The 20,893-nt window shown below is 36.0% G+C and overlaps 6 protein-coding genes across 11 annotated transcripts; 2 read left to right on the plus strand and 4 right to left on the minus strand.

Annotated features, from left to right (window-relative positions):
• Positions 1-8: 8 nt before the first annotated feature.
• Positions 9-1,728, minus strand: LOC105672109 (ferritin, heavy subunit-like). Its single transcript, XM_012366821.2, has 4 exons — positions 1,590-1,728; positions 1,203-1,401; positions 839-1,030; positions 9-694 (listed from the first exon to the last, which is right to left on the minus strand). Exons 1-4 carry the CDS (start codon positions 1,682-1,684, stop codon positions 410-412), a joined length of 771 nt encoding a protein of 256 aa, XP_012222244.2. The 5' UTR covers positions 1,685-1,728; the 3' UTR covers positions 9-409.
• Positions 1,729-1,877: 149 nt separating this feature from the next.
• MED21 (mediator complex subunit 21) lies at positions 1,878-3,431 on the minus strand. The gene is made up of 3 exons (XM_012366863.2): positions 2,835-3,431; positions 2,646-2,757; positions 1,878-2,571 (listed from the first exon to the last, which is right to left on the minus strand). The coding sequence occupies exons 1-3, from the start codon at positions 2,874-2,876 to the stop codon at positions 2,183-2,185; spliced, it is 543 nt and encodes a 180-aa protein (XP_012222286.1). The 5' UTR covers positions 2,877-3,431; the 3' UTR covers positions 1,878-2,182.
• A 139-nt stretch (positions 3,432-3,570) lies between these two features.
• Set1 (SET domain containing 1) lies at positions 3,571-11,304 on the minus strand. Of its 4 annotated transcripts, none has more exons than XM_012366996.2 (10): positions 10,495-11,304; positions 7,659-10,403; positions 7,321-7,590; positions 6,916-7,227; positions 6,549-6,818; positions 5,806-6,455; positions 4,946-5,585; positions 4,511-4,729; positions 4,181-4,438; positions 3,571-3,957 (listed from the first exon to the last, which is right to left on the minus strand). In XM_012366996.2, exons 2-10 carry the CDS (start codon positions 9,399-9,401, stop codon positions 3,784-3,786), a joined length of 4,536 nt encoding a protein of 1,511 aa, XP_012222419.1. In that variant the 5' UTR covers positions 9,402-10,403; positions 10,495-11,304; the 3' UTR covers positions 3,571-3,783. The 4 variants fall into 4 exon arrangements, with proteins under 4 accessions (XP_012222419.1, XP_012222418.1, XP_012222417.1 ...); XM_012366995.2 differs by having other exon boundaries at positions 7,659-9,430; positions 10,175-11,304; XM_012366994.2 differs by having other exon boundaries at positions 7,659-9,433; positions 10,175-11,304.
• A 657-nt stretch (positions 11,305-11,961) lies between these two features.
• UQCR-11 (Ubiquinol-cytochrome c reductase 11 kDa subunit) lies at positions 11,962-12,880 on the plus strand. Its single transcript, XM_012366998.2, has 2 exons — positions 11,962-12,214; positions 12,601-12,880. The coding sequence occupies exons 1-2, from the start codon at positions 12,116-12,118 to the stop codon at positions 12,772-12,774; spliced, it is 273 nt and encodes a 90-aa protein (XP_012222421.1). The 5' UTR covers positions 11,962-12,115; the 3' UTR covers positions 12,775-12,880.
• Positions 12,881-12,891: 11 nt separating this feature from the next.
• LOC105672215 (rabankyrin-5) lies at positions 12,892-20,820 on the minus strand. Of its 2 annotated transcripts, XM_067352941.1 has the most exons (14): positions 20,714-20,820; positions 20,051-20,555; positions 19,787-19,976; positions 19,597-19,706; positions 19,252-19,511; positions 19,003-19,152; positions 16,172-16,575; positions 15,288-15,998; positions 14,924-15,196; positions 14,302-14,743; positions 14,022-14,219; positions 13,680-13,920; positions 13,315-13,570; positions 12,892-13,237 (listed from the first exon to the last, which is right to left on the minus strand). In XM_067352941.1, exons 2-14 carry the CDS (start codon positions 20,052-20,054, stop codon positions 13,111-13,113), a joined length of 3,366 nt encoding a protein of 1,121 aa, XP_067209042.1. In that variant the 5' UTR covers positions 20,055-20,555; positions 20,714-20,820; the 3' UTR covers positions 12,892-13,110. The 2 variants fall into 2 exon arrangements, with proteins under 2 accessions (XP_067209042.1, XP_067209041.1); XM_067352940.1 differs by having other exon boundaries at positions 20,051-20,747.
• Positions 16,936-18,961, plus strand: LOC105672213 (uncharacterized). 2 transcript variants are annotated; one of them, XM_067352971.1, is made up of 5 exons: positions 16,936-17,273; positions 17,409-17,610; positions 17,800-17,959; positions 18,039-18,212; positions 18,287-18,961. In XM_067352971.1, exons 3-5 carry the CDS (start codon positions 17,902-17,904, stop codon positions 18,562-18,564), a joined length of 510 nt encoding a protein of 169 aa, XP_067209072.1. In that variant the 5' UTR covers positions 16,936-17,273; positions 17,409-17,610; positions 17,800-17,901; the 3' UTR covers positions 18,565-18,961. The 2 variants fall into 2 exon arrangements, with proteins under 2 accessions (XP_067209072.1, XP_012222420.1); XM_012366997.2 differs by lacking the exon at positions 17,409-17,610 and having other exon boundaries at positions 16,937-17,273.
• Positions 20,821-20,893: the final 73 nt, after the last annotated feature.

Raw genomic sequence — 20,893 nt, forward strand, 5'->3', positions numbered from 1 at the left:
AAATGACTAGCATGACATATGAGATATTAACTTAATGTCATTTTTTACATGTCGAAATAATAGGTTAGTATTCCGTTAGACAGTAAAATATTTTTAGGTAGTATAAAATTTTACACCCCTTATGATAAAAACAAATTTCAATTGGAAGAAATATAGTATAAAATAGCAATGTAAAAAGTAAATCTGTATTGTAAATATATATTGTATGTCATAAAAATTTGTAAATAGAGAAATATATATATTTTAATAAGGATAACAATGTGTTATTTCTTATTCTATTACTTCTAACGTTTTTATATTATTTAAATTTAAAAAAGATATAAATTTACAAATATTTTAAATGAATGCGTAAAACATTTGTTAAAAACATCAAAATATACTATATAAACAATTTCACAAAAGAATTTAGTTATTTATCATACTTTTTTTGATAGGATTTCCTTTTTAAAACATTGAAATCAGGCATGACATAATTCTCAAGTAAATTTTTATCAAATATGAATCTTGCTAATGCTTGATCTCCAATACCAGATAATACAGTCACCAATCTTCCTAACTCATTAACACTCTTCATCTGATCTTCCATAAAACCAGTGATAATGAAATCACTTGCGTTTATATCACCATACTTCTCTGCTACAGTGTTTACTGCGACCAATTTTTTACTGACTTCTATTTCCAATTGTAATGCTGTCTATAGAAATTTACACAAAGAGAACATGTTAATTATTTTGATTACAGAGTTTAATTAATTATTATCAAGTGCATAGTTATCATCAAAATGTCCATCAATAAATCTTAAATTGGGGAAGCTTTCTCAATAGTTTTAAGCATTTACTTTGAATGCATGCAATGGACATTTCCAATCTTGATTGTTTGGTGGTGATACAGCGCATAACTGCGCTTTGCCACCACGCATGTTTACATAATTTAAGAATCTCAGGATATGTTCATGCTCCTCATGATGCAATTGCATAAAGAATGACTCACAGCCTGATAAAGCAACATCTACACGACCAAAATATGCAGCCTACATAAAGTACAAGATATAAAATATAATAATGGTATTATTTTATTATTATACTATCCAGATAAATATTGTATAATTACTTAAAATAATTCAAAAGACTTAATCTATTATTTCTAAAGTCTAGTTTTTCAAATATAAAATTAAAAAGGGATTATGCTGTATCTATATTTACCATGGACAGATAATAATAAAACGCTTTTAACTCCACATTTATCTGGTCGTTCATTGCAGTTTCGGTTTCATTGTGAAAATCAAAATTGCTCCTTTTTCCGCTTGGCCATTTCATAGGTTTGTCAATACACGATTCAGTAAGATCACAATCGCCATTCTTCGTCAATTTTGGCAACGTTGAATTTAATGATTTCTGTAAACTAATTGCACTGTGAATTAAAATAAATCTCACATAAAACACAAAAAATGAAATAATTTTACAATCAATTTGTAATTTCAAATTTGGTTTAAAAGAGTAAGTTTTTGATAACAAAGTATTTTATTTTATTATTTTATGTAATTAAATATTTTATTACACTTAAAAACTTTTATTTATCAATGCAATTACCTGATATAATATAAACGTCGGGTTTGAAGATGGTATGCAATATTGAGAGATTTAAATGATTTGTAACAAGGCCTCCAAATTAATACTCGCAACATTTTTTAACGATTTTTTATATAAAGTTCCGTTTATTCATAAACTAATTTAACTAATTTGTAAGTAAATCACAATATGACATTGTCAATGATCATAAATTTAGCAAGGTTAAAATACATTGTAACAAACAGAGCTGAACAAATGCATCAATCGACATGTGACATACTAAAATAACTAAATCTAATAAAACTAATGTTCTCTGCAGATTTCGAAAAGTTTTTATTACTTAATTTTAATAGCTACAAAATGTTATTTTAATTATCAAACTTATAATCTTTATATAATTATAAGTAATTTTATTGAAGTACAGAAATACTGTAAAATCACAAATTATCATCCTATTTATTGTCTCAATCAATATTTTCTTGTAACAAAACAGTAATGAAATCATTATTGTTTTTGAAATGAGAAATTCATACACACACACACTGGTTCAATTTTACAGATTACAAGAACATTTTTCTGTAAACCCCTATCAATTATAATAAATCATAAATATGTCATTGATTTATTGAATTAGGCGAAGGATCTGATAACTGATGTGTGTTATTCGAAGGCACAGTATTTATAGAACTGATACTTTCTTGTTTTATGGTAACAGGATTGCTGTTAAGATTCATATTAATCACAGTCGTTGATGTGGGATTTTGCATATCTAATTGACTTTGTGCGATATCCTGTAGGGCAGCTTGTATTCTCTGAAGTAAAGCTTCTCCTTGTCTTACTACTTCCTCTAATTGTTCACCAGCCTGTTGATTCTCTTGTTCCAGTCGACTAAGACTGGCTACCTGAAGTTCCTGAGATGACTCCTCACTTGGTAAACTTTCTATTAATGTATCTATGTCCTTTGCACACCTTGCAATTAGATTTGCAAATAAAGCAGCATAATCTGAAACAGACATCCATGATTCATAGCTGTGTACACTTGATATTAATATGTGAAGGTTTAGTATTAATGCTTACCTTCTTGAGACTGATGGGGCTGTGGAGTTCCAATACGATCAAATCCAGGGAATTTACTAGGTGTAGAATATTGTTGTAGAATACCGACGCTGTTGCAAAAATGTTCGGCTTGCTGAAATAACAGACATTGATGTAAGCTTGATAAGATTAAAATGTAATTAGGGAAACATACATGAAAATTTGCGTTACCTGATTTATGGTATCTTGTAACTGTGTCAAACGATCTGCCATGATGCCGATTTACTAGCTAGCAATTGATTTGTGTATCTTTTATCATTTACTATTTATTATTAATTAATAAATAATAACATATTGGACTTCGGTTCTTCTCAAACAAAAAGTCTGTATCGTTTATTGAAATTTTATCTTGTTTTCAATGTTTTTAAGTACAACGTTCACACTTATCACAAAGTGTTCGGAACTTTATTTACACTTATATTTATCAAACTTTGTTTATAGACGTGAGCTAAAGCAATAGTTTCAAGAAATCACAGACGACCGTAGAAAACTGCGGAAAACCATAACCTTGTTAAAATCTGGACCAAATGGTGAACAACGTACGCTCTCTAGCGGCCAACTAAATGATGAAAAATTGGATTATCTAACAAAAGAATTTCTATGCACACATCTGTATATTTCTCAAAACTAAATTTATTTAATATCCACTTTATAGGATAGGATGTGTAATAAAAAATAAGAAATACAAGATAAAATAAAACATAAAATATGAACATATAAACATTGTTATTATATATACACAATATATAATATTTACATTGCTTATAATTGCAATCTGATTGCAATATACAGTCAATTCTATTTCATTAATAGAAGTTTAAATATAATGTAATAGTGTTCAAAAACTGACGAATAAAAAGAAAAAAAAAAACAGAAACGAAACGTTGCAAAATAACTTTAACACACGGTGATGATAGTTCGTATATTTATCTCTCAAATATTTTTCCAGATCTTAAAATTTCACTGGATCAGAGGTCTTGTGATAAAGTAGGAAGAACGCATCTTAACGTAATTTAGCATTTTCCATTGCATTTTTATAAAATGTTCACATGAAGAAATATTTACAAAAATATGAGCAGGGCGCGATGAAGTGTAGAAGACAGGAAAAAGAATGAACGATTCAGTTGAGGGTACCCCGGCATTGAGGAGCTCCGCAAAGGCAAGGGATTTTGTCGTCCTCCAACGGGAATTTATAATCATAAGTAATTTCTTCATTAACTCCTATTGGTTGTTTACTGTAGATTACAATCTTCTTTTGGCTTTCAATCGTGATTACCTTTGCGTAACAATTCGGCTAAAAGAAACAAAAATTTGATAACTATAACAAAGTACATGTTGTTCTACTTGTATTCTAAAATTAATTAGCTTTTGGACTTTGGAACAAGTTAGATTTCTATTGATTCCTTAAATCAAATTTTAATTTTTGTTAAACCTTTCTATATAAAATGGTGTTATTATGCATTTATCGCATAGCCAATTAAAGTTAAAGAAATGGATAATCTTATTGAGTAACTCACATTACAACTGTGATTTATGAACCTCGCCAAATTGCCACACTTTGTTGCATCGATAATTGTATCTAAATCGATGCGGAAGAGGTAAGAGCTACCAATTCCAGTGGCTTCGTATTGCGCCTCTCGCAGATCGGCTACGACAGGTCTAACCATTTGTCCAACATATTCAATAACCATCTCATCAGCCGCGATTGGTTCCATGGCAAACAAGCCCCAATCGTGAATGCCAGACTTAGCAAACTTCAATTGCTTTTTACGGAACTGAAATGGAAAACGTAATTTAGAATATGAATTGTTTTAGATATTAATCAACCACTGAATTGTGCATTTTACCTTTAATTGATTAAATTTAAGGAGATCACTGTCCGTGTCAATTCCGAAAGCTGTTAACAACCGGCGCTGATTGCTTCGCGCCTCACGCGATAGCGCTTGCATCTTGCCGGCCAATGCTTTAGAAATGCTCTTTGGACCATTCATTACGCCATCTCCTCCAATATATGAGCCGCTGTCCTCCACATCGTTGCTGCGTTGTATACTTTGAGCATAATGGTGCTGCAAGAACAAATTAATTATTCACAAAATTCCTAGATTTTATAATAGTAAAACACATTATATTAATCATGTTAAAACCTCGAACAATTTTCTTTTTAAATAAACACCAAATATTTAATGTTTTACTTTATGTTTTGCCACGATTTTAATAATAGGACACAATATCGCCTTGAACATTTTTTTTACAAAAATAAATAAATCAATATATCTAATTACTTTGTGTTTTGCCTTCTCTCTGATGTCAACTTTGTAATATCCTTCTGTTCGAGCGCTTCCACTCGCGTGCAGCCGGAGTTCGTCTCGTTTCCTCTTTTTCGCAGGGCTCGGTATATCCGTCGGTGGATGATCGACCCAATGCGTGTCATTTAACCAGTAACCTTGAGTGTCGTCTGCTAATAAAGCTTCGTAACTCCTTCTCAGATATTCTACATCTTCAGCGTCTATTCCCCTAGTTAAGAACTCGTATAAGATACCCATCTCTGACATTAGATCTCGCTCTTTGTATGTGACCGTCGGCTCCGGAACTGATTTAGGCAATATCTTGTCATATATATAGTCATTCCGTATATTTTCCTTCTCTCCCTCGTGATTCTGATGACTACTGTGCACCTTTGTATACTTCTTGGATTTCTGTTTCTCCACCTTGTGAATCTTATCCTTCGATTTCATCAATTTAACAATCTTCGGGTGTTTCACTTTCATTGAGGCTGGCGGTACACGTATTACCGATTCTACGGGCTCCGGTTGCGCAGGTGGCAACGAATATGAATGTTCCATATACACTTGCGAAGCCTGAGAACCAGGCGTACTCGGTGTCCGCTGCCCATTTAGTCGAAGATCTGTCTCTGCTTGATACCTGTAAAATATTACGACATTTTACAACTGGACTCCTCCAATATAAATTACAATAAAAATGTTTTCGAACGTGTAACATTATCATGTGCATGCTCATGCAAATAAAAAGTGCGCGGCGCGAGAAGAGAAATTAAGATTGACAGTTCATTAAGAATATAGAACAGCTCTATAAGAATAAATGTCAATTGTATTATTTAACGAAAATTGTTATGATTACTGACCTTAATCTCCTAATTTCTAAGCTTTCTTCCTCGGAGTCGGTCGTAGGAATTTCACTGAACATCTCGATCTTCTCATTCTCCTTCAGAATAGGCTCGTCATTGATGTATTTGGCTGACATCGTCTGTAACGCTCTGATAATATTAGGTTGCACAGGACCGGGACTCCTGTGACGTATAATGTTATCCCGTCCAGCTAATGTCATTAGAGCCTCCGCGGCCGAGTTCTCCATCTTCTGAATATCCGGTAACATTTCTTCTTTTACTAATGCTATTGGTGGCGCAGGTTTCACCTCGCTCTGTAATTCCTTTTCTTCGACGACTCTCGATACATCCTTCGTCTCCTTGTCCAAAGTTCTACACACATCAAACGGATTTTCTTCCGCGACAGACAACTTCTCCGAAATCCTTTCCTCCTCCTTGACATTCTCGTATCTCACGGAAGAAACTAATGAACTACTCAGATCATCATCAATTTGCGGGAATTCGTTCGAATTTTGATCCTTAATTTTGACATCCGGCAACGGCGTTTCTCTACCGGTCGGCGTGGGGCAATCCAACGATCTTTGAATCGCGAGTTCAGTCAATATATCAGGATCCTCACTATTGCAAGCCAAAGGCCTGTTATCGGACAGGCGACTATCTGTATCTTGCTAAAAACAAACATTTTATTCTGCATTTAGATTTTATTTCATGTGACGTATTATTTACGATTTTTCACACTTGTGCTTGCACTATATACGTACCTCGTCTTCAAAACAGGCTTCTTCGTCGGAGGTTTCATTTGAACTATCGGAAGATTCGCTGGAACTAATTTCTTCGCTACTACTTTCCAGAGATGAGGATGAAGAGGATAATGAAGAGGAAACATTCCTAAGAGATGTCATTGCTTTTTTCGTTTTTGGCGTTGGTGGTACGTCCAGATCGCTGTCGCTCTCAATTGTTTCCATGTCAGCATGCCCGGATTGTCGGCTGTCCTCATCTTGTGGCAATGGGCTTGGAGCTTTGATCTTGCGCTGTAGGAAAAAGAAACAAGCACGTAACGTCGACTGTTTTACCAAGAAAAAAAGAAGGGCGTTAAGCACGTACAATACAGATAAAAAGTTGTCTTACCCTAAATGAAGGCATCTTTGGCATACTAGCTCTAATGCCCAAACCAAATCCATCGTAATTGAGACCTAGCGGTGTCGCTTGCTCCAGTAGTGACGATAATGCCTGAGGTTTTACATCCTCTTTTACCGTATTATTGACAATGACATTCTCGCCACCACCGTGCGTTTGACTTTTCTCTGACTTCTTTTCGTCCCACCAAACCTCGAACAATTTGAATGCTGTACTTTCTATCATCTTCTTATTGAAATCCTTCTTCAGAATCTGTTTCAATTCATTCACAACTCTGCTCAACACTCCGTTGATAGTAGGACCCTAAAAATAAACGTTTTTTAAATAAAGTAATTGCTTCTTTAGCGAAAATATTTTTGGAAAAATGTGATATATTGATATAATAATAAATCTTGCCTGTGGATCTTTTGTGATACTGTAATTTGCTATAGCGTGCAACCGCGACTGAAAAGAGGAATAGTAGTTTGCTCCTTGATGATTCCCAACTGTTGCAGAAAATGATGCTGTATTAGGTTGATAATGACTCTGCAGATAAGTCGCTCCATAAGGATATGGATACTGCGCCGGTCGTGGCCAATTGTAGACGTCGTTAGAGGGATAATGAGTCAAGTGTCCTGGATAACCAGTTGCCGGATATAGTTGATTCGAGGGTTCAGTTTGTGCTACCTGTTAAGAAAATGTTTATGAATAAAGATATGCAGCATTATAATTATGTTTTATTCAAGGAAACTCACTTCTTCAATTTTCTCATCTCCTGAACTTAGAGGACTCAGGGACATTCTGTCGTCGTCAGGTGGTGGAGGCGGTGGTGGCTCCTTGGGTGGTTCTGGTTCATTGTCGTCGGGAGCAGGACTGTAACTTCCCAATAATGCCTCGTCTTCACTGGAACTTATGACACTACCCAAATCTTCATCCACAGAGAATTGATTAAGGCTATTTTCGTGAGCTTTCCTTCGTTCCTTGTTGCGTTCAACTTTTTTCTCAAAACACTGTTTATATATTTCATGCGATAAGAAGGGACTAGGTGGATCCGACAGCATGCCACTGTCTTCCTGTTGAGACTTTTTGTCATCTTCCGAATCGCTACCAAATTGTAAAAAAGGTGGTGCCATTCCACCCGCTTTGTCCTTCAGTAGCATAGCAATTCTTGTATCTAAATCCAATGTCTTGCGAGTTTCGTCAGGAGAATCACGCAACGTACTTTTTGCCACAGTTTGATTCTCCTTTTCCTTCTTAGGAGTATGATGCGTTTTCGTATTGGCAGTCTTATTACTAATCTGCGTTGCGTTGGAACTAGCACTGTCCAAATTTGTTGCATGTTGTTGAACAGGCCAAACGGAAGCCGATGATGGATACCCCGTCGCCGTCCCTGAATTATTGCCCCACCATACATTGGAATTTTGTTGAATCTGTGATACATTCTGCGATATGCTAGCTAAGTAGCTATTTGGAGGTTGGTGATGATAACCACTGTAATAAAAGTCGTAATTCGTAGCTGGAGTAGAATTCTGAGAATAATTACTAGAATAATTCAGTTCACTGGGCGCTGTTCCATAACCCAAATCACTACTTGTACTGCCGCTTGGTGTAGGATAATCTCTGTACTTGTTGTACCTCGAATTTTCTATATATGGTTCTCTGTTCTTATCTAAATTTAAAATAGCCTTTTTACTATTTCTAAAGTCATCCCTTTCTTCGGGCAAAACCTTTTCCACGGGTGTCTGATGTTTCTCTGGCTCAGGTTCAGGTTTTATCACTTCTTTTTCTACTTTCTTCTCCGGTTTCTTCTCTGTGGTTAACTCCTCAAACATCTTTTTGCATTCTTCCCCAAAGGGGTCCAGAAAAACCCTTAGCACTTTCCCCATCACAGATGTATTGTTTAATTTCTCTACACATACCTTTGATGCCTTGGTCGATTCAAACACTACTCTTCCTATACCAAGATGTTTATTAGTCATTGGATGATAATAAATAATAAGTTCTTCTATGGATCCAAATTTCTGAACCATGTTTGTTAAAAATGTCTTATCAATATTGTCATTTAAATGGCAAAATGTTACTTCCAGCGGCGGAGGTTCTCCGCAATAATTAGAATCAATTTTAAATCTAGGTACAGGTAAGTCAAGTTGTTCAAGTCTAGTCCAGATCCTTGTCAGCTGTGATCTAGGATCTCGAGGTTGAACCTGTGGATACGTTGGATCCCCTGGTACCATCCCATCATATCTACACAGTTTTGTAGCTCCTTTCACTAAAAATGGATCAACCAGTAATTTATAATTTCTCTGCTTTTGAGTCGACGGTGCAGCAGGCGTAGCCGGTTCTTTCTGTGAATGCGTCATATGACTGTGGCTATGTTTCGCAGGTGGTTGAGTCGAGTTTTGTGACGTGCTTTGAGAACTGCCATGAGAATGGCGATGACGATGCGAGTGCGCATGTGAATGTCCATGTCCATGACCATGTCTCTCCATGCCGTTCATTGCCTCCAAGCATCATCCATTCATGTAAACTTCTATCACAAACATTTAACCAAATTTCAAATAATATTAATATTAGAGAATAAAGATAAAATAATTTGTGCGACTTAAAGTTTGTTTACATTTTCTGAGAAAAAAAAAGTTAAATTATGTACATCACTAGCAAATTATGTACATCTTTACAATATGAGTTTGTAAATTAGTATAACACAGTTTCTGCACATCACTGTTTAGTCACTTAAAAATTCCGCTCCCGTCACTTAAAAATAATTAACTTGAATTATAAAAATAGCGAATTCGTTGTTGAAATATTAAGTGTTCGATCTATCAGACTTTGTTACATGAACGATACTGCATGATTACATGATCAGAATGCAAAATGCGTTAATAACCACAAAATCACCACGTTATAGCTTAGCTTTACGATGCTTTACGAATATTTCTAACAATCTTTTTTTTCTCTCACTGCAAATGCACGATAGCGCTAAACATAACAATTGCGCGGAACTTTGACAACTTCGCCATAGGCTGTTGCACAAAAATGCATTCTTTCGGCGAGAATGCAAAGCAGTCCTCGCTAGTGGATCGATACGATCCCTGAATGGCGTTTATCGATACAGCATTCTTTAATCAGATTTCTAAAACGTATCCCGAGCTTACGATACGGTCTATCCGACTCCGAGTTGTTACTTGATCACGCGAGGGCAAAGAATGTCGTTCCCTCAACAACACTTAACCTCAAAAGCACTTTCCGACTTTTTTTTAGGTTGGGTTACCTATGCGACTGCGGTCCAATGAAAACATCTCCTCATCAGCGTAGGAACCTCCGTTCGATACGCCGTCGACAAACTTCCTTGATCGCAAGGTTTTGTCGAATCGGCCGAATCTTGTACACTGGTTACTGCGTGGTCCTCTGTCCTCTCCGTCGCTCTCCACCTCTCCACTTCTCTCCTCTGCCAGAACCTTTAGACCCTTATTCAGTTACGTTGCGACTTTTTTTTGCCTCTGCCAGAACGTGTAACTTTTGTAATGTCGAGTGATAATACGACGCACAGCGCGGTGAATCGCGCGTATGCACAAGTAACCAGCGTCTTACTTGCGAGCTATCGAACCGATCGTCCTCTCGATCGTTTTCTTTACTTTGTGTCCGCCGACGACTCGTGTTTCTGACGAGAAGCGTGCAGCAAAGTGCCTCTCGTTGTTGTCGCCTCGCTTACGCTCGGCGACTACACGACGCGCGCGATACTCTCGACAGGTAGCGCGAGCCAGCGCAAGTGCATGCACCCAAATGTGTCCGATCCCCCGTGTTCTTTCGCGCACGCGAAACGCACTTCGCGCATCCCCTTACGTCGAAATTCACAGGCTCGAGTCTACGGAAGGGCTATAATCACGCAGCTATTCAAAGCGATCGGTGTGTCGCAAAAACGCGTCCCCTTCTGCTTCTATCGAGTCGCGATATCACTTATTATCATTTTCCAAGCTTTCCACTGCTATCCCGGCCACGGTCATTCGGATAATTAGATAACTTATTAGACAGCTTGAATTTGTTTAACTTTTCTGTAAGGATTGTAACGTAAATTTTGATATCTCCGATACTCTAACGCGTTCACTGACGTTCATTTTCTATTCCGTAGTGCGTTTGTTCCTTGTCTATCGACGACGAATTAACGAACGGTAGCTCGAATATTGTGCACGCGTTGTAGCACTTTGCGGCTGACGCCATCGTCGGATCAGAGGAGTCATTGTAATTTCGTGAGACACGTTGCTCGCATGCCATGCAATCTTTACTCCGACAGTTCTCAATTCCTTTTCGCTTCTGTCATAAATTCTCAAACAAAGATCGGCGACCAGAAGGGTGCCTGGATTTTGTAGCCAATTCTCGGCCAAAAAGTCCGATGAGGATCTTTTTTCCTGATTTTGTCCCCGCGACATGTATGCATTGAGAGAATACCTGACAGAATACCTCCGCGGAACCGCTGGCATTGCGCACATTACGCTGATCTGTATGCAATCTGCGTGAGCGATTAAAATTGTACGACGTGCGTAATTGCTGAGAAATATGCTCGTGATGGGCGGCACGGTCCAGCGGTATTCGCTGTTGCATCGTATTGGCTCGCCGGCGAGATCCAGGAGAAAGACAGAATTACACGCTGAAAATTGTGCAGCACGCGAATATCTACGAGAAAATACGAGAAAAGATGTAATTTTTTCTGAAATAGCGCGCTTATTTCAGAGTAATTAGAGTCGCAAACAATATGCACACTTTTTCTTTCTTTCCCCATGCGTTTACGTTGCTAGGGATTATACGCAATATTAAGTTTGTTCTTTCTTTTCTCATTTCGAATTCTTTTCTTCTCTCTGTAAAACGTAAATGCAATTACACCAATTACACAAACGTAAATGCAATATCAGATCTGTTTTTCCAACTGCGTCATCTGTACTTTTTCTGTCTTCTCCTCTTTCTTGTCTCAATGCGTGAAAACCTATTTCATTTTAAGTGTACAGAGCATAATATTCTCATTTCTGGCTTTCCATTTCTGAACGCATCTAAAACTGTGAAGCTGGCATATAGCACAGCACTCGATCGATAAATCGCACTGATTGTTCTAGCTGAAGTGTGAACTTGTGATTATTGGTGGTTATATTTTACGGAAAAAGTTTTCCGTAAAATAATTGTTCAAATTGATCACCGCAATACCGAAATCTATCGGTAAAAAATGTCCAGCATACAAAACTTCTTCAAACGTTATTTGCCGGTAGTCAAGGCTGACGAGGGAGAAGAAGAAGAGTTGGTAGATCCACAGAAAGTGCTCCGTGTAAGTGACAATTATTACATAATGTTGTCTTTTTAATGGATGCAAAGCATCAGATTTTTGGAAATAAAAATATATTTGCAAAAACTCAAGTCACGTAATTATGACTTGCATACGCTTGTATTTTATGGTTTTATTAAGAAAGAAAAGAATTTTTAACCTAAAAAGAATTTTTAAAACAATATTCTCTCAGCTTATCTTAAGCGATGTTAACATAAAATTAACAGTTTTGTTAAGATGGAATAGTATATAAACTTTGATTTTGCTCCTTTCTTTATAAAAGTGATTAAGCTCAAACTACTATTACTAGTTATCTTAATTATTGATAAATTGACAATTGATGTTATTTTGTACAATTACTTTAATTCCAATTATTCTTCTTATTGCAGGAGGAATGCTCTCAACTATCAAAATGCGTCAATTTACAAGAGAAATTAAACACATGCAATGACCGTGTTAATTCAAGATCCAACACAGAGGAAACTTGTATAGAGGAACTAATTGATTATGTGCAATGCGTAGATCACTGCGTCTCAAAGACTCTATTTAGTAAACTCAAGTAATCATATTCCTTTGAAGAGCCGATTGTTCAACATGTTAAAACTTAATTTCTTGACGATTGTATATATCAATAGTTAGCAATAAAAAGTAAGTTATTACAAATAAAAATTGCATTGATGTATAGTTTCTTCATCTGTATTTCAACCCTATAAGAGAATTTTAACAAATCTTAACATAAATAGAATGTATACAATAGGATGCATAAAATATCAATGATATATAATTACACACAGACTTTTGGTTCAGTTCTGCTCTTTCTTTTTTATATAAAAAACATCGGAATGATCTTTCTATCAGTTTTCATATATAAATTCTTATTTTAACTACAAAGATTCTTTTCATTCAGTACCCAGCAGTACATCGAAGCATACATTGCATACGCGTACTGGCTTGTTTAAACCGAATTTCAAAATTGGTACATCCTGACCCGAACACTTGCTGCACAAAATTCGTCCGCAGTGTCGGCTGAAAAAGAGAATTAAAATTTATGACAATCTAGAATCAATAGAGATTAAAAATTTCATTAAAATTATTTGCTGTACCAATGATGCTTGCGCATTGTGAGAGAAAACTTTATTCCACATTCCAAGCAGCAATCTTTATCAGACCACGGCGCTTCCTGCGTTAATGAGTCTAACAGTCTATATAGTAGCTGCTTTGTTGCTACTTGATAATTGAAGATTGTAATTCCATCTTTATTCATCGAACCTAAGCATGCTCCGGCTTTCACTAATGTTCTACAGAGATTACCATTGCCTTTCATGTACGCAATCAACAACGGTGTGTTTCCATCCAAGTCTGAAATAAAAGCTTTATGTTACATACATATGATACGCATGTTTAATCAAAAGAAATTACAATAGACTTCACAATAATTTTAATTTTAATTTTTTAATTTTCTGCATACCTGCATTATTGACTGGATATTGCGACATGCATTCCAAAAATAGATCGCATATCGTTGCAGCGTTGTCCCTCGCGCATCTGGCCAATTCGTGGAGAGGATTACGGCCTTTGAGATTCACAGCTTCCGCATCAAGCGTGCATTCGGTTAGTAGTGTTCGCACCACCGACACATGACCTTCTCTTACAGCTACGTGCAACGCGTTATCGCCATCTGCGTTTACCGCATCGAAGTTAATATTGTTCTACGCAAAATAATTTATTTAATTAGATACAAGAAATATGGAGATCAAAACACTATTAGTTTCAGCATTTGGTGAACGGATTAAGCAATTGTGATTCTTACTTGCAACAGCGCAGATACAACGGTGGCATGTCCTGCTTTAGCCGCTACATGCAGCGCGGTATTCCTGTTCGCATCTGTATCGTTAACGCGAGCACCCGCCAGAATTAAACTCCGCACTAACATCTCGTTTCCAGACACAGCAGCGAGATGCAGAGGAGGCGTTTGCGTAACATCGTGTATTCTGGAATTTACGTCTACCTGAAAGAACAAAAGTAGCGAGCTGCAAATACTGATTTTATACTCGACGTATGTTGCAATCCGTGTGAATTAAATTATGTACTTGTATCGATAGTAAAAACAGGATGCTTTCCATGTCACCCTTCTGTATAGCAGTATGCAAGAAGTTTCTGCCTTTATTGTCGTATTGCTCGGCGGCTTTAGGTAACCTCTCTAGTATTGCTTGTGCGGCTTTGTTGTTGCGGACTGTCAGGGCGGTCGCGAACGGTGTCAGTCCCTTCTTATCTCTCTTGTTCAGATCTATACTCGGATGACACAACAGAAGAGAAATAATCTGCGAATGCTGATTCTGTATCGCCACGTGCACGGGAGTTTTCCCCTCCGTGTCGCGAGCGTTTACATCGGCTCCATGTTCGATGAGCGTCTGAACGACTTGTTCCAATCCCCATTGACAGCACAGATGTAACGGCGTACATTCATCTCTTGCCTCATCTCCTCCAGAACCATCCGGACCAGGTCGTCTCGAAGCATTTAAATCACATCCACTGCAATATAAATCATATTTTAAATAATTTTTTTCCTCCACGATAAATTAAGTAACATTATTATTAAAAACAAAATTTACAATTACCTGCAAATAACGCTTGTTTCTGATATAATTATTTTATTTATTAAAATAACATTCATTCTTCATTTTTTTCGACTAAAAGAACGTACATATATACCTTCTGATTAGAAATTGTGCAACGTCCTCCTTGTTATCGTCGATGGCTCTGTGCAGCAGCGTTTGTTGACAGCCATCAGGACCAGGGCCCCAACAATCGGTGTCCGCTCCGTGTTTTACCAAGATTGATGCTGTATCTTCTTGGTCCGAATCCAAAGCGTCCCACAACGGGCATCCTATTGAAGTATCTACACCCCGTCTGCAAAGAGCTTCCACCACTTCGCCTAGTCTACAATGGACGCACAGTTGCAGCGGCGTTTCTCCATTAGCTGTTCTGCACACACAAAAATATGAATATTAATTATAAATGTGCGATTGCAGTTACAAATAAGTTCTTATAAGTCTAAACGCATTATGAAACTTACTTTGCATTCATGTCAGCGCCGTTTTCTAAAAGAAATATGGCCGTAGCTGAATCCTCCTTCAGTATCGCTTGATGTAACAATGTTAAGCCTTCCTTGTTACGCTCATTTACATCAGCTCCAGCTTTTATTAAAGCCAATACGATTTCTTTGCCTTTTTTGAACGGCGCCTTTATAGCTAAGCTCAAAGGCGTCTCATTCACATTGTTCTTAATAGTTAATTGCGAATTCAAGCTGGGAGCCTCCAGTAATTCGATGACTATGTCGGTGTAGAGATTCGAAATGGCAAAATGAATCGGTGCGTCGCCAGTGGAAAAGGTGACGACATCGGTCGACAATCCATTCTTTAAGAGAGCTCGAGTCAAATCTGTCAAGCCCACTTTGCACGCTTCGTGCAGTATCGTGAAACCCTCGTTGTTGGTTGTCGACAAATTATTCTTACAATGTTCAACTAAAAATAACGCCGCCTCTTCTCTGCGTTCTCGTGTCAAAACGTGAAGCAGAGTGTCTCCGATGGTGTAAGTCGGATTCGGTATGGCGCCCTTAGCCAATAGTTTCGATGCAAAATACTCGTTGAAGGGGTCCGTCTTCATCGCAAAGCACAACGGTGTTTCATCTTCGTTTGTGATTTGATCTAAATCTATAAATTTCGCCTCCAGTAACAAATCGAACAGCATCTGGTTTCTCTCCGAGATACAACTGTGAAGTGCAGTCCTGTAAAAAATAAATAGCGTAGAATATAAGGAATTATAAGCAAAATTATATGGATAATTATTTTTTTTAATTATAACAAAGCTCCAGATTTTATTCTAAATAATTTAGCTCTTACATTAATTGGAATATAAGTAAATTTTGGAGTTTTAAATTAATGGAATATACAAATTTACCATCCTCTACGATCTTGTAAATTCGGATCAATCCCCGCTTGAAGTAATCTTGATCCAACTGCTACCATGTTTTCTGTATTATGCTTCGCCACTAGATGTAGGGCAGTACTGCCTTCCAGCTGTTTAAGATCTGCTGCATTTTTCGCACCCTCGATAATCCTTACAGCCTCGCATAATTTCTGCGCCCCGCCGTTGTTTTCCAGCTGATCAATTATGAATTCAGACGAATAAGAATCCCCTTTCAGAATGGCCGAATGAAGGAGAGAAAGACCTCTTGCATCCTTTGCACCCAAGTCCGCTCCATGTTCAACCAAAGTGCGAGCCAGAGATGGTTGACGAGTTTTCAGAGCAACTTCTAGAGCCGTTTCTCCTTTGTGGTCTATTGCATTGACTGCCTTGGGAAGCTGTACAATCACAATGTCATCATTGAAAAATAAGAGATACCAAAATGTTATGAAATAGCATTGCAGAATTTATACAAAAAATTCATTAAAATTAATTTTAAAATTATTTTGTTGAAAAATATAATTTTATTACTTGCAACTGCATTCTATTATAAAAATAAAAAACGTATTATATGTTTTATAATATAAATTCACGTATTATAAGATATGATATCATTAACCACACAGTACAATAATAGCAAAAAATATTTAAAAAGTGAAATAAAATATGTAGCTTGTCTTACTCGCTAATTAAAATGCATGAGAAACTAATCGCTAAGATTTGTTTGAGAGCCACTGCTATCAGCATGGTATGATGAACCGCAATACATGCATCTGTGTGCGTATATGCGTGCACGCAGCTGCCGTAGTGGCTGAACCGTTGGAATGACATGAGTAACATCAACCAGTGTGAAAAAGCGTTTATAGAGGAAGTATGGAGATTATTTTCTGATATACGCGGTGGACAAGGGGTATTAAAGAACGACTAAGGCAGATGACGTGGCTCGCGATACGCCCATCGACTACCATCGACGAGTCACTCCATGTACTTCCACGTGAGAAGGATTTGACAGCAACGTGAATATTGTGTTCATCGTAAAATATTTGTTATTACAATGCGTTGCACGGCGCAGGCGGACGGTGTAACATTGTGATAGGTGCGCATGATTATGTTACTTTATTTGGTAAACGGAATGTACGAGGATGTTGAGGTTGATATAAAGTTGAGTGTGTTATGATAGTACTTAAGAAAATAATGAGACCGGAAAATCTGATTTAGAAACTTCCTATAGATATAGAGGGCTTCAGTAGTGAAATCTAGCAGTTTTTAATAAATGTCAAACAAAACAGCATAGAGTTTTTACCTGCAATAAAGAGCAAAAATAAAAAAAAAACTTGTCACTTGTAATTAACTGACAGTGAAGAGTGTTTTATATATAAGAAAATTTTAATTATTTATATAGAACTTCTTTTATCGAAAATACTATAACAAAGGTAATGTGAATAAAATTCTAAGAAACCTTTTTAGCGAAGATTTAGCCAAAGAGTTTATCTATATTTTGTGCATGATAAAGTTATTTAGATAAATTATTTATATAGATTTTTTTGACAGTTAAATAATTTGTGAAATTTTAAAAAGAATAAGTACTTTACATTAAGCATTAATTTTAAACACTTTTTCAGATTTTATTGTTACTGCCGAAATAAATTAAAGGAAGAAATATTTCGTTGTTGATTTGATTAATAATTATTCCTTGATGGGCTTTGAATAATATTGTGAATAAAATGTGTAACTTTATACCAAATCTACAAATTATAACATTATGTATCAGTATTCTATCATGTACGTTTTGTTCCTATTTTATAGTAATATTTAATTAAAAAGTGAATAAAGTAGGAAAATAATATTTTGGGTTTTGTAGACGTTTCCAGAGCACAGGCAGAAGGTATTTCATGTTTCAAATGTCTCACGTCACTTACAAAGCCAGAAGACACTGATCTTCTCTGTTCTCATTTTGATGGAAGTGCAAAATTTCAAACATTTTGTCCAACTTCAACACTTTGCATGAAAAGAACTATTCAATATAAGTCCAAAAGTAAATGAACAATAATTATGAAGTGTAATCATTAAAAATGACGATGTAATTATTTATTCAAATATTCTTTTCAGCATCTGTAGTGACTACTGTTCAAAGAGACTGTGCACCACAAAAATATACCTCGCATAATTATAATGAGAATGACAAGCAGTGGTATAAAACAGAAGAAGTAATAGAAACTGCTTATAAGGAAGGCTGTTTTATCGGTGAACACAGAGGAGCACCGACTAGTCCACCCGAATATTGTTTCTGTGGTTATCATTTATGCAATTTGTCTTCCCCGCAAATTGGAATGTTTAGCAAAGTATATGGACCGATAACAGCATTGCTGATTATGAGAATGTTGTAAAACTTTTCAATTTGTGACATGCAATGTGTTACTTAAAAAAAAAGTGTCATGTATAAGATACACAAATGTTTTCCTAATATTTTATTTACTGCCTTTAAGCAATGCAAAAATGATAAATGCAGTTGTAACTATTTAAAAGATAAAAGCTGTTATTTATCTCAAATGTTCACAAAAAAGTGTACTTGGTGCATGCAAGTACTTAATATTCAAGTTTGTATTGTAAATATGTAAATTATGATACATTTAATATATATTTAATAACAACAAATTGCAACACTGAATCTCTGCACATTGATATTAAAGTATTTTCATACTATATTCACGTACAAAATTATGTACATCTCATCATGTATCACAATAATAAATTAAAGTCAATAAAATTCTTTAATACATATTATACCATATTTAATTTTCTAATTATAATAAAAAATAACTCACCTCAGCGTTATTTTCCACTAAGTACAGAAACACGACGTCCTCTCGCATCAAACGTACTGCTGCATGCAAAGGATTTTTACTTTTAGTTTGCAATAATTTGTACAAAAGTGAACCTGGCATCTCTTTGAAATCTTCACCCGTTAAATCTTCCTGTATACATACAAACATTTCCAATATAATAAAATGTTATAACAATTGCAATATTATAACAATATATTATTATAACAAATGTCATTGTTGTTATCTTACCCAATGTGCTGAAATTAAAGAACTGCAATGTTCTTTCAATTTCGTAGTACCCAATTCTTCAGCTGCTGCATATAACTCCACACAATCTTTCAATCCTACTATGCCAATTAGATACCTCTCGCAGTGATCTACCAATTCTGACAGCTGAAAGCCAGCTGCTGCTTTCATTAGATCTAATGTTAACTTTTCTTGAGATACTTTGCCCGTATAAATCCATTTTATCAGTACTAATGCAACAGCGCTATTTAAATTGCTCCAATCTAAAAATAATTATAATAAATGTAATAATATTAAAATAATTAATATATTTTATATATATATAATAAAATTTTATACACATATTACCTAAAACAGTCTTTTCAACAAGAGCTGCATCACTGAAGAAATCAGTTCTAGCAGACAATATAAATTTATGCGCCGGTATTTCTTGATCAATCAGTTTTATACTTATATCACTGAGAAAAAGATTATCAGGGTGATAACTGTTATAGATATTAATCTTTAAGTGTTTCTTGTTATCAAAAAATTAAGATACCTATAACGATGTTGACAATACAACGATGCCACTGTTGTCAGAAGCCTATTGACAAATCCACCTTCTTGTTTCTCAGCTGTAACGATGGCATATTCTTTTTGCAGCTCTATATTCGCATTATACAAACTAACGTACTGTTCTCGCAGCAGAGACAAATGTTGCTGCCACTTTTGTGCTTCTGTAGAATCGTCTAAAACATAACAAATCCATGTATATGATCATTCACATGAAATTTTCTGTAAGTTCAAGCTGCTATAAACTTACCCATGACTGATAAAAATATCACGTCCGGCGTGTTGTGGTTTAACGCAGTATCAGTGCATAATGCAGTCCAGCACGCATTAATGCACACGTTTATCTACTCATAAATCTGTCAAAATGAGGAAAAAAAGTGACCAATGACTGCGGGGTCAGGAACGAAGCAGCGCTATCGGAGGGATGAAACGTTGAAAGATCGTCGACAGAATAATGCGCGAACCGGTATTCGGAACTTGGAGAAACACGAAGTACCGCACAGGCCACACATGGGTCACATACACGCCCACATTATCGGAACCATTACGGCAGCCAACGGCAACTGTCATGCACACACACGTGCGCAACGTCTAGTAGGAAGCACCAACCGCACCAACACATATTACATATATGAAGATCCTTCGAAGCAAGTCTATTCAAGTCTGCAGATTGCTCTTATTTACTTTTGCGAAAAGATAGCGAATAGATAACGGCATGCTACACCCTTCAATTTTATTGCTCAATTCACAGAAATCTGGAAAAAAAAAAATGATAAGTGAGATACGCCAAGAGAAAGATATGCGTGTGCGTGCATGTATATATACTATATGTGTGAATTATATGAAGCAAGAATGAACAGAAGGGGATCGAATAATTGGTTAATGAGCTTTAAATTTGAAGTCGCAACATTACATGAATCGTGAGATGACGTAAAAAGACTCCAATGCATAATAACAAACTTTTCTGATTGAAGCGATATGAAATTCTTCTACGACATAAGACCGATTTTCATGAACTCAGTCTTCTGTTTCAAATAAGCGCGTAATTTGAATTAAAATTAAGATTAATAATGTAATACAATTTTTTTTAATA

This window comes from Linepithema humile, chromosome 4, assembly GCF_040581485.1.
Source record: "Linepithema humile isolate Giens D197 chromosome 4, Lhum_UNIL_v1.0, whole genome shotgun sequence".
NCBI classification, from domain to species: Eukaryota; Metazoa; Arthropoda; class Insecta; order Hymenoptera; family Formicidae; genus Linepithema; species Linepithema humile.

Excerpts from the sequence above, each read along its gene's own strand:
- LOC105672109 (XM_012366821.2), bottom strand. The coding sequence starts at position 1,684 with ATGTTGCGAGTATTAATTTGGAGGCCTTGTTACAAATCATTTAAATCT. Across the intron at positions 1,402-1,589 it reads CGACGTTTATATTATATCAG|TTTACAGAAATCATTAAATT; the intron begins GTAATTGCATTG and ends CAGTGCAATTAG. Across the intron at positions 1,031-1,202 it reads TTTATTATTATCTGTCCATG|GCTGCATATTTTGGTCGTGT; the intron begins GTAAATATAGAT and ends TACTTTATGTAG.
- MED21 (XM_012366863.2), bottom strand. The coding sequence starts at position 2,876 with ATGGCAGATCGTTTGACACAGTTACAAGATACCATAAATCAG. Across the intron at positions 2,758-2,834 it reads TACAAGATACCATAAATCAG|CAAGCCGAACATTTTTGCAA; the intron begins GTAACGCAAATT and ends CTGTTATTTCAG. Across the intron at positions 2,572-2,645 it reads GCCCCATCAGTCTCAAGAAG|ATTATGCTGCTTTATTTGCA; the intron begins GTAAGCATTAAT and ends TGTCTGTTTCAG.
- Set1 (XM_012366996.2), bottom strand. The coding sequence starts at position 9,401 with ATGAACGGCATGGAGAGACATGGTCATGGACATGGACATTCACATGCG. Across the intron at positions 6,456-6,548 it reads AAGCCTGTTTTGAAGACGAG|CAAGATACAGATAGTCGCCT; the intron begins GTACGTATATAG and ends GTTTGTTTTTAG. Across the intron at positions 4,730-4,945 it reads GAGAGAAGGCAAAACACAAA|CACCATTATGCTCAAAGTAT; the intron begins GTAATTAGATAT and ends TTGTTCTTGCAG.
- UQCR-11 (XM_012366998.2), top strand. The coding sequence starts at position 12,116 with ATGTCCAGCATACAAAACTTCTTCAAACGTTATTTGCCGGTAGTCAAG. Across the intron at positions 12,215-12,600 it reads ATCCACAGAAAGTGCTCCGT|GAGGAATGCTCTCAACTATC; the intron begins GTAAGTGACAAT and ends TTCTTATTGCAG.
- LOC105672213 (XM_067352971.1), top strand. The coding sequence starts at position 17,902 with ATGTGTAACTTTATACCAAATCTACAAATTATAACATTATGTATCAGT. Across the intron at positions 17,960-18,038 it reads ATGTATCAGTATTCTATCAT|ACGTTTCCAGAGCACAGGCA; the intron begins GTACGTTTTGTT and ends TGGGTTTTGTAG. Across the intron at positions 18,213-18,286 it reads TATTCAATATAAGTCCAAAA|CATCTGTAGTGACTACTGTT; the intron begins GTAAATGAACAA and ends TATTCTTTTCAG.
- LOC105672215 (XM_067352941.1), bottom strand. Across the intron at positions 19,707-19,786 it reads TATTGTCAACATCGTTATAG|TGATATAAGTATAAAACTGA; the intron begins GTATCTTAATTT and ends TCTTTTTCTCAG. Across the intron at positions 13,921-14,021 it reads TTGTATCTGCGCTGTTGCAA|AACAATATTAACTTCGATGC; the intron begins GTAAGAATCACA and ends TATTTTGCGTAG.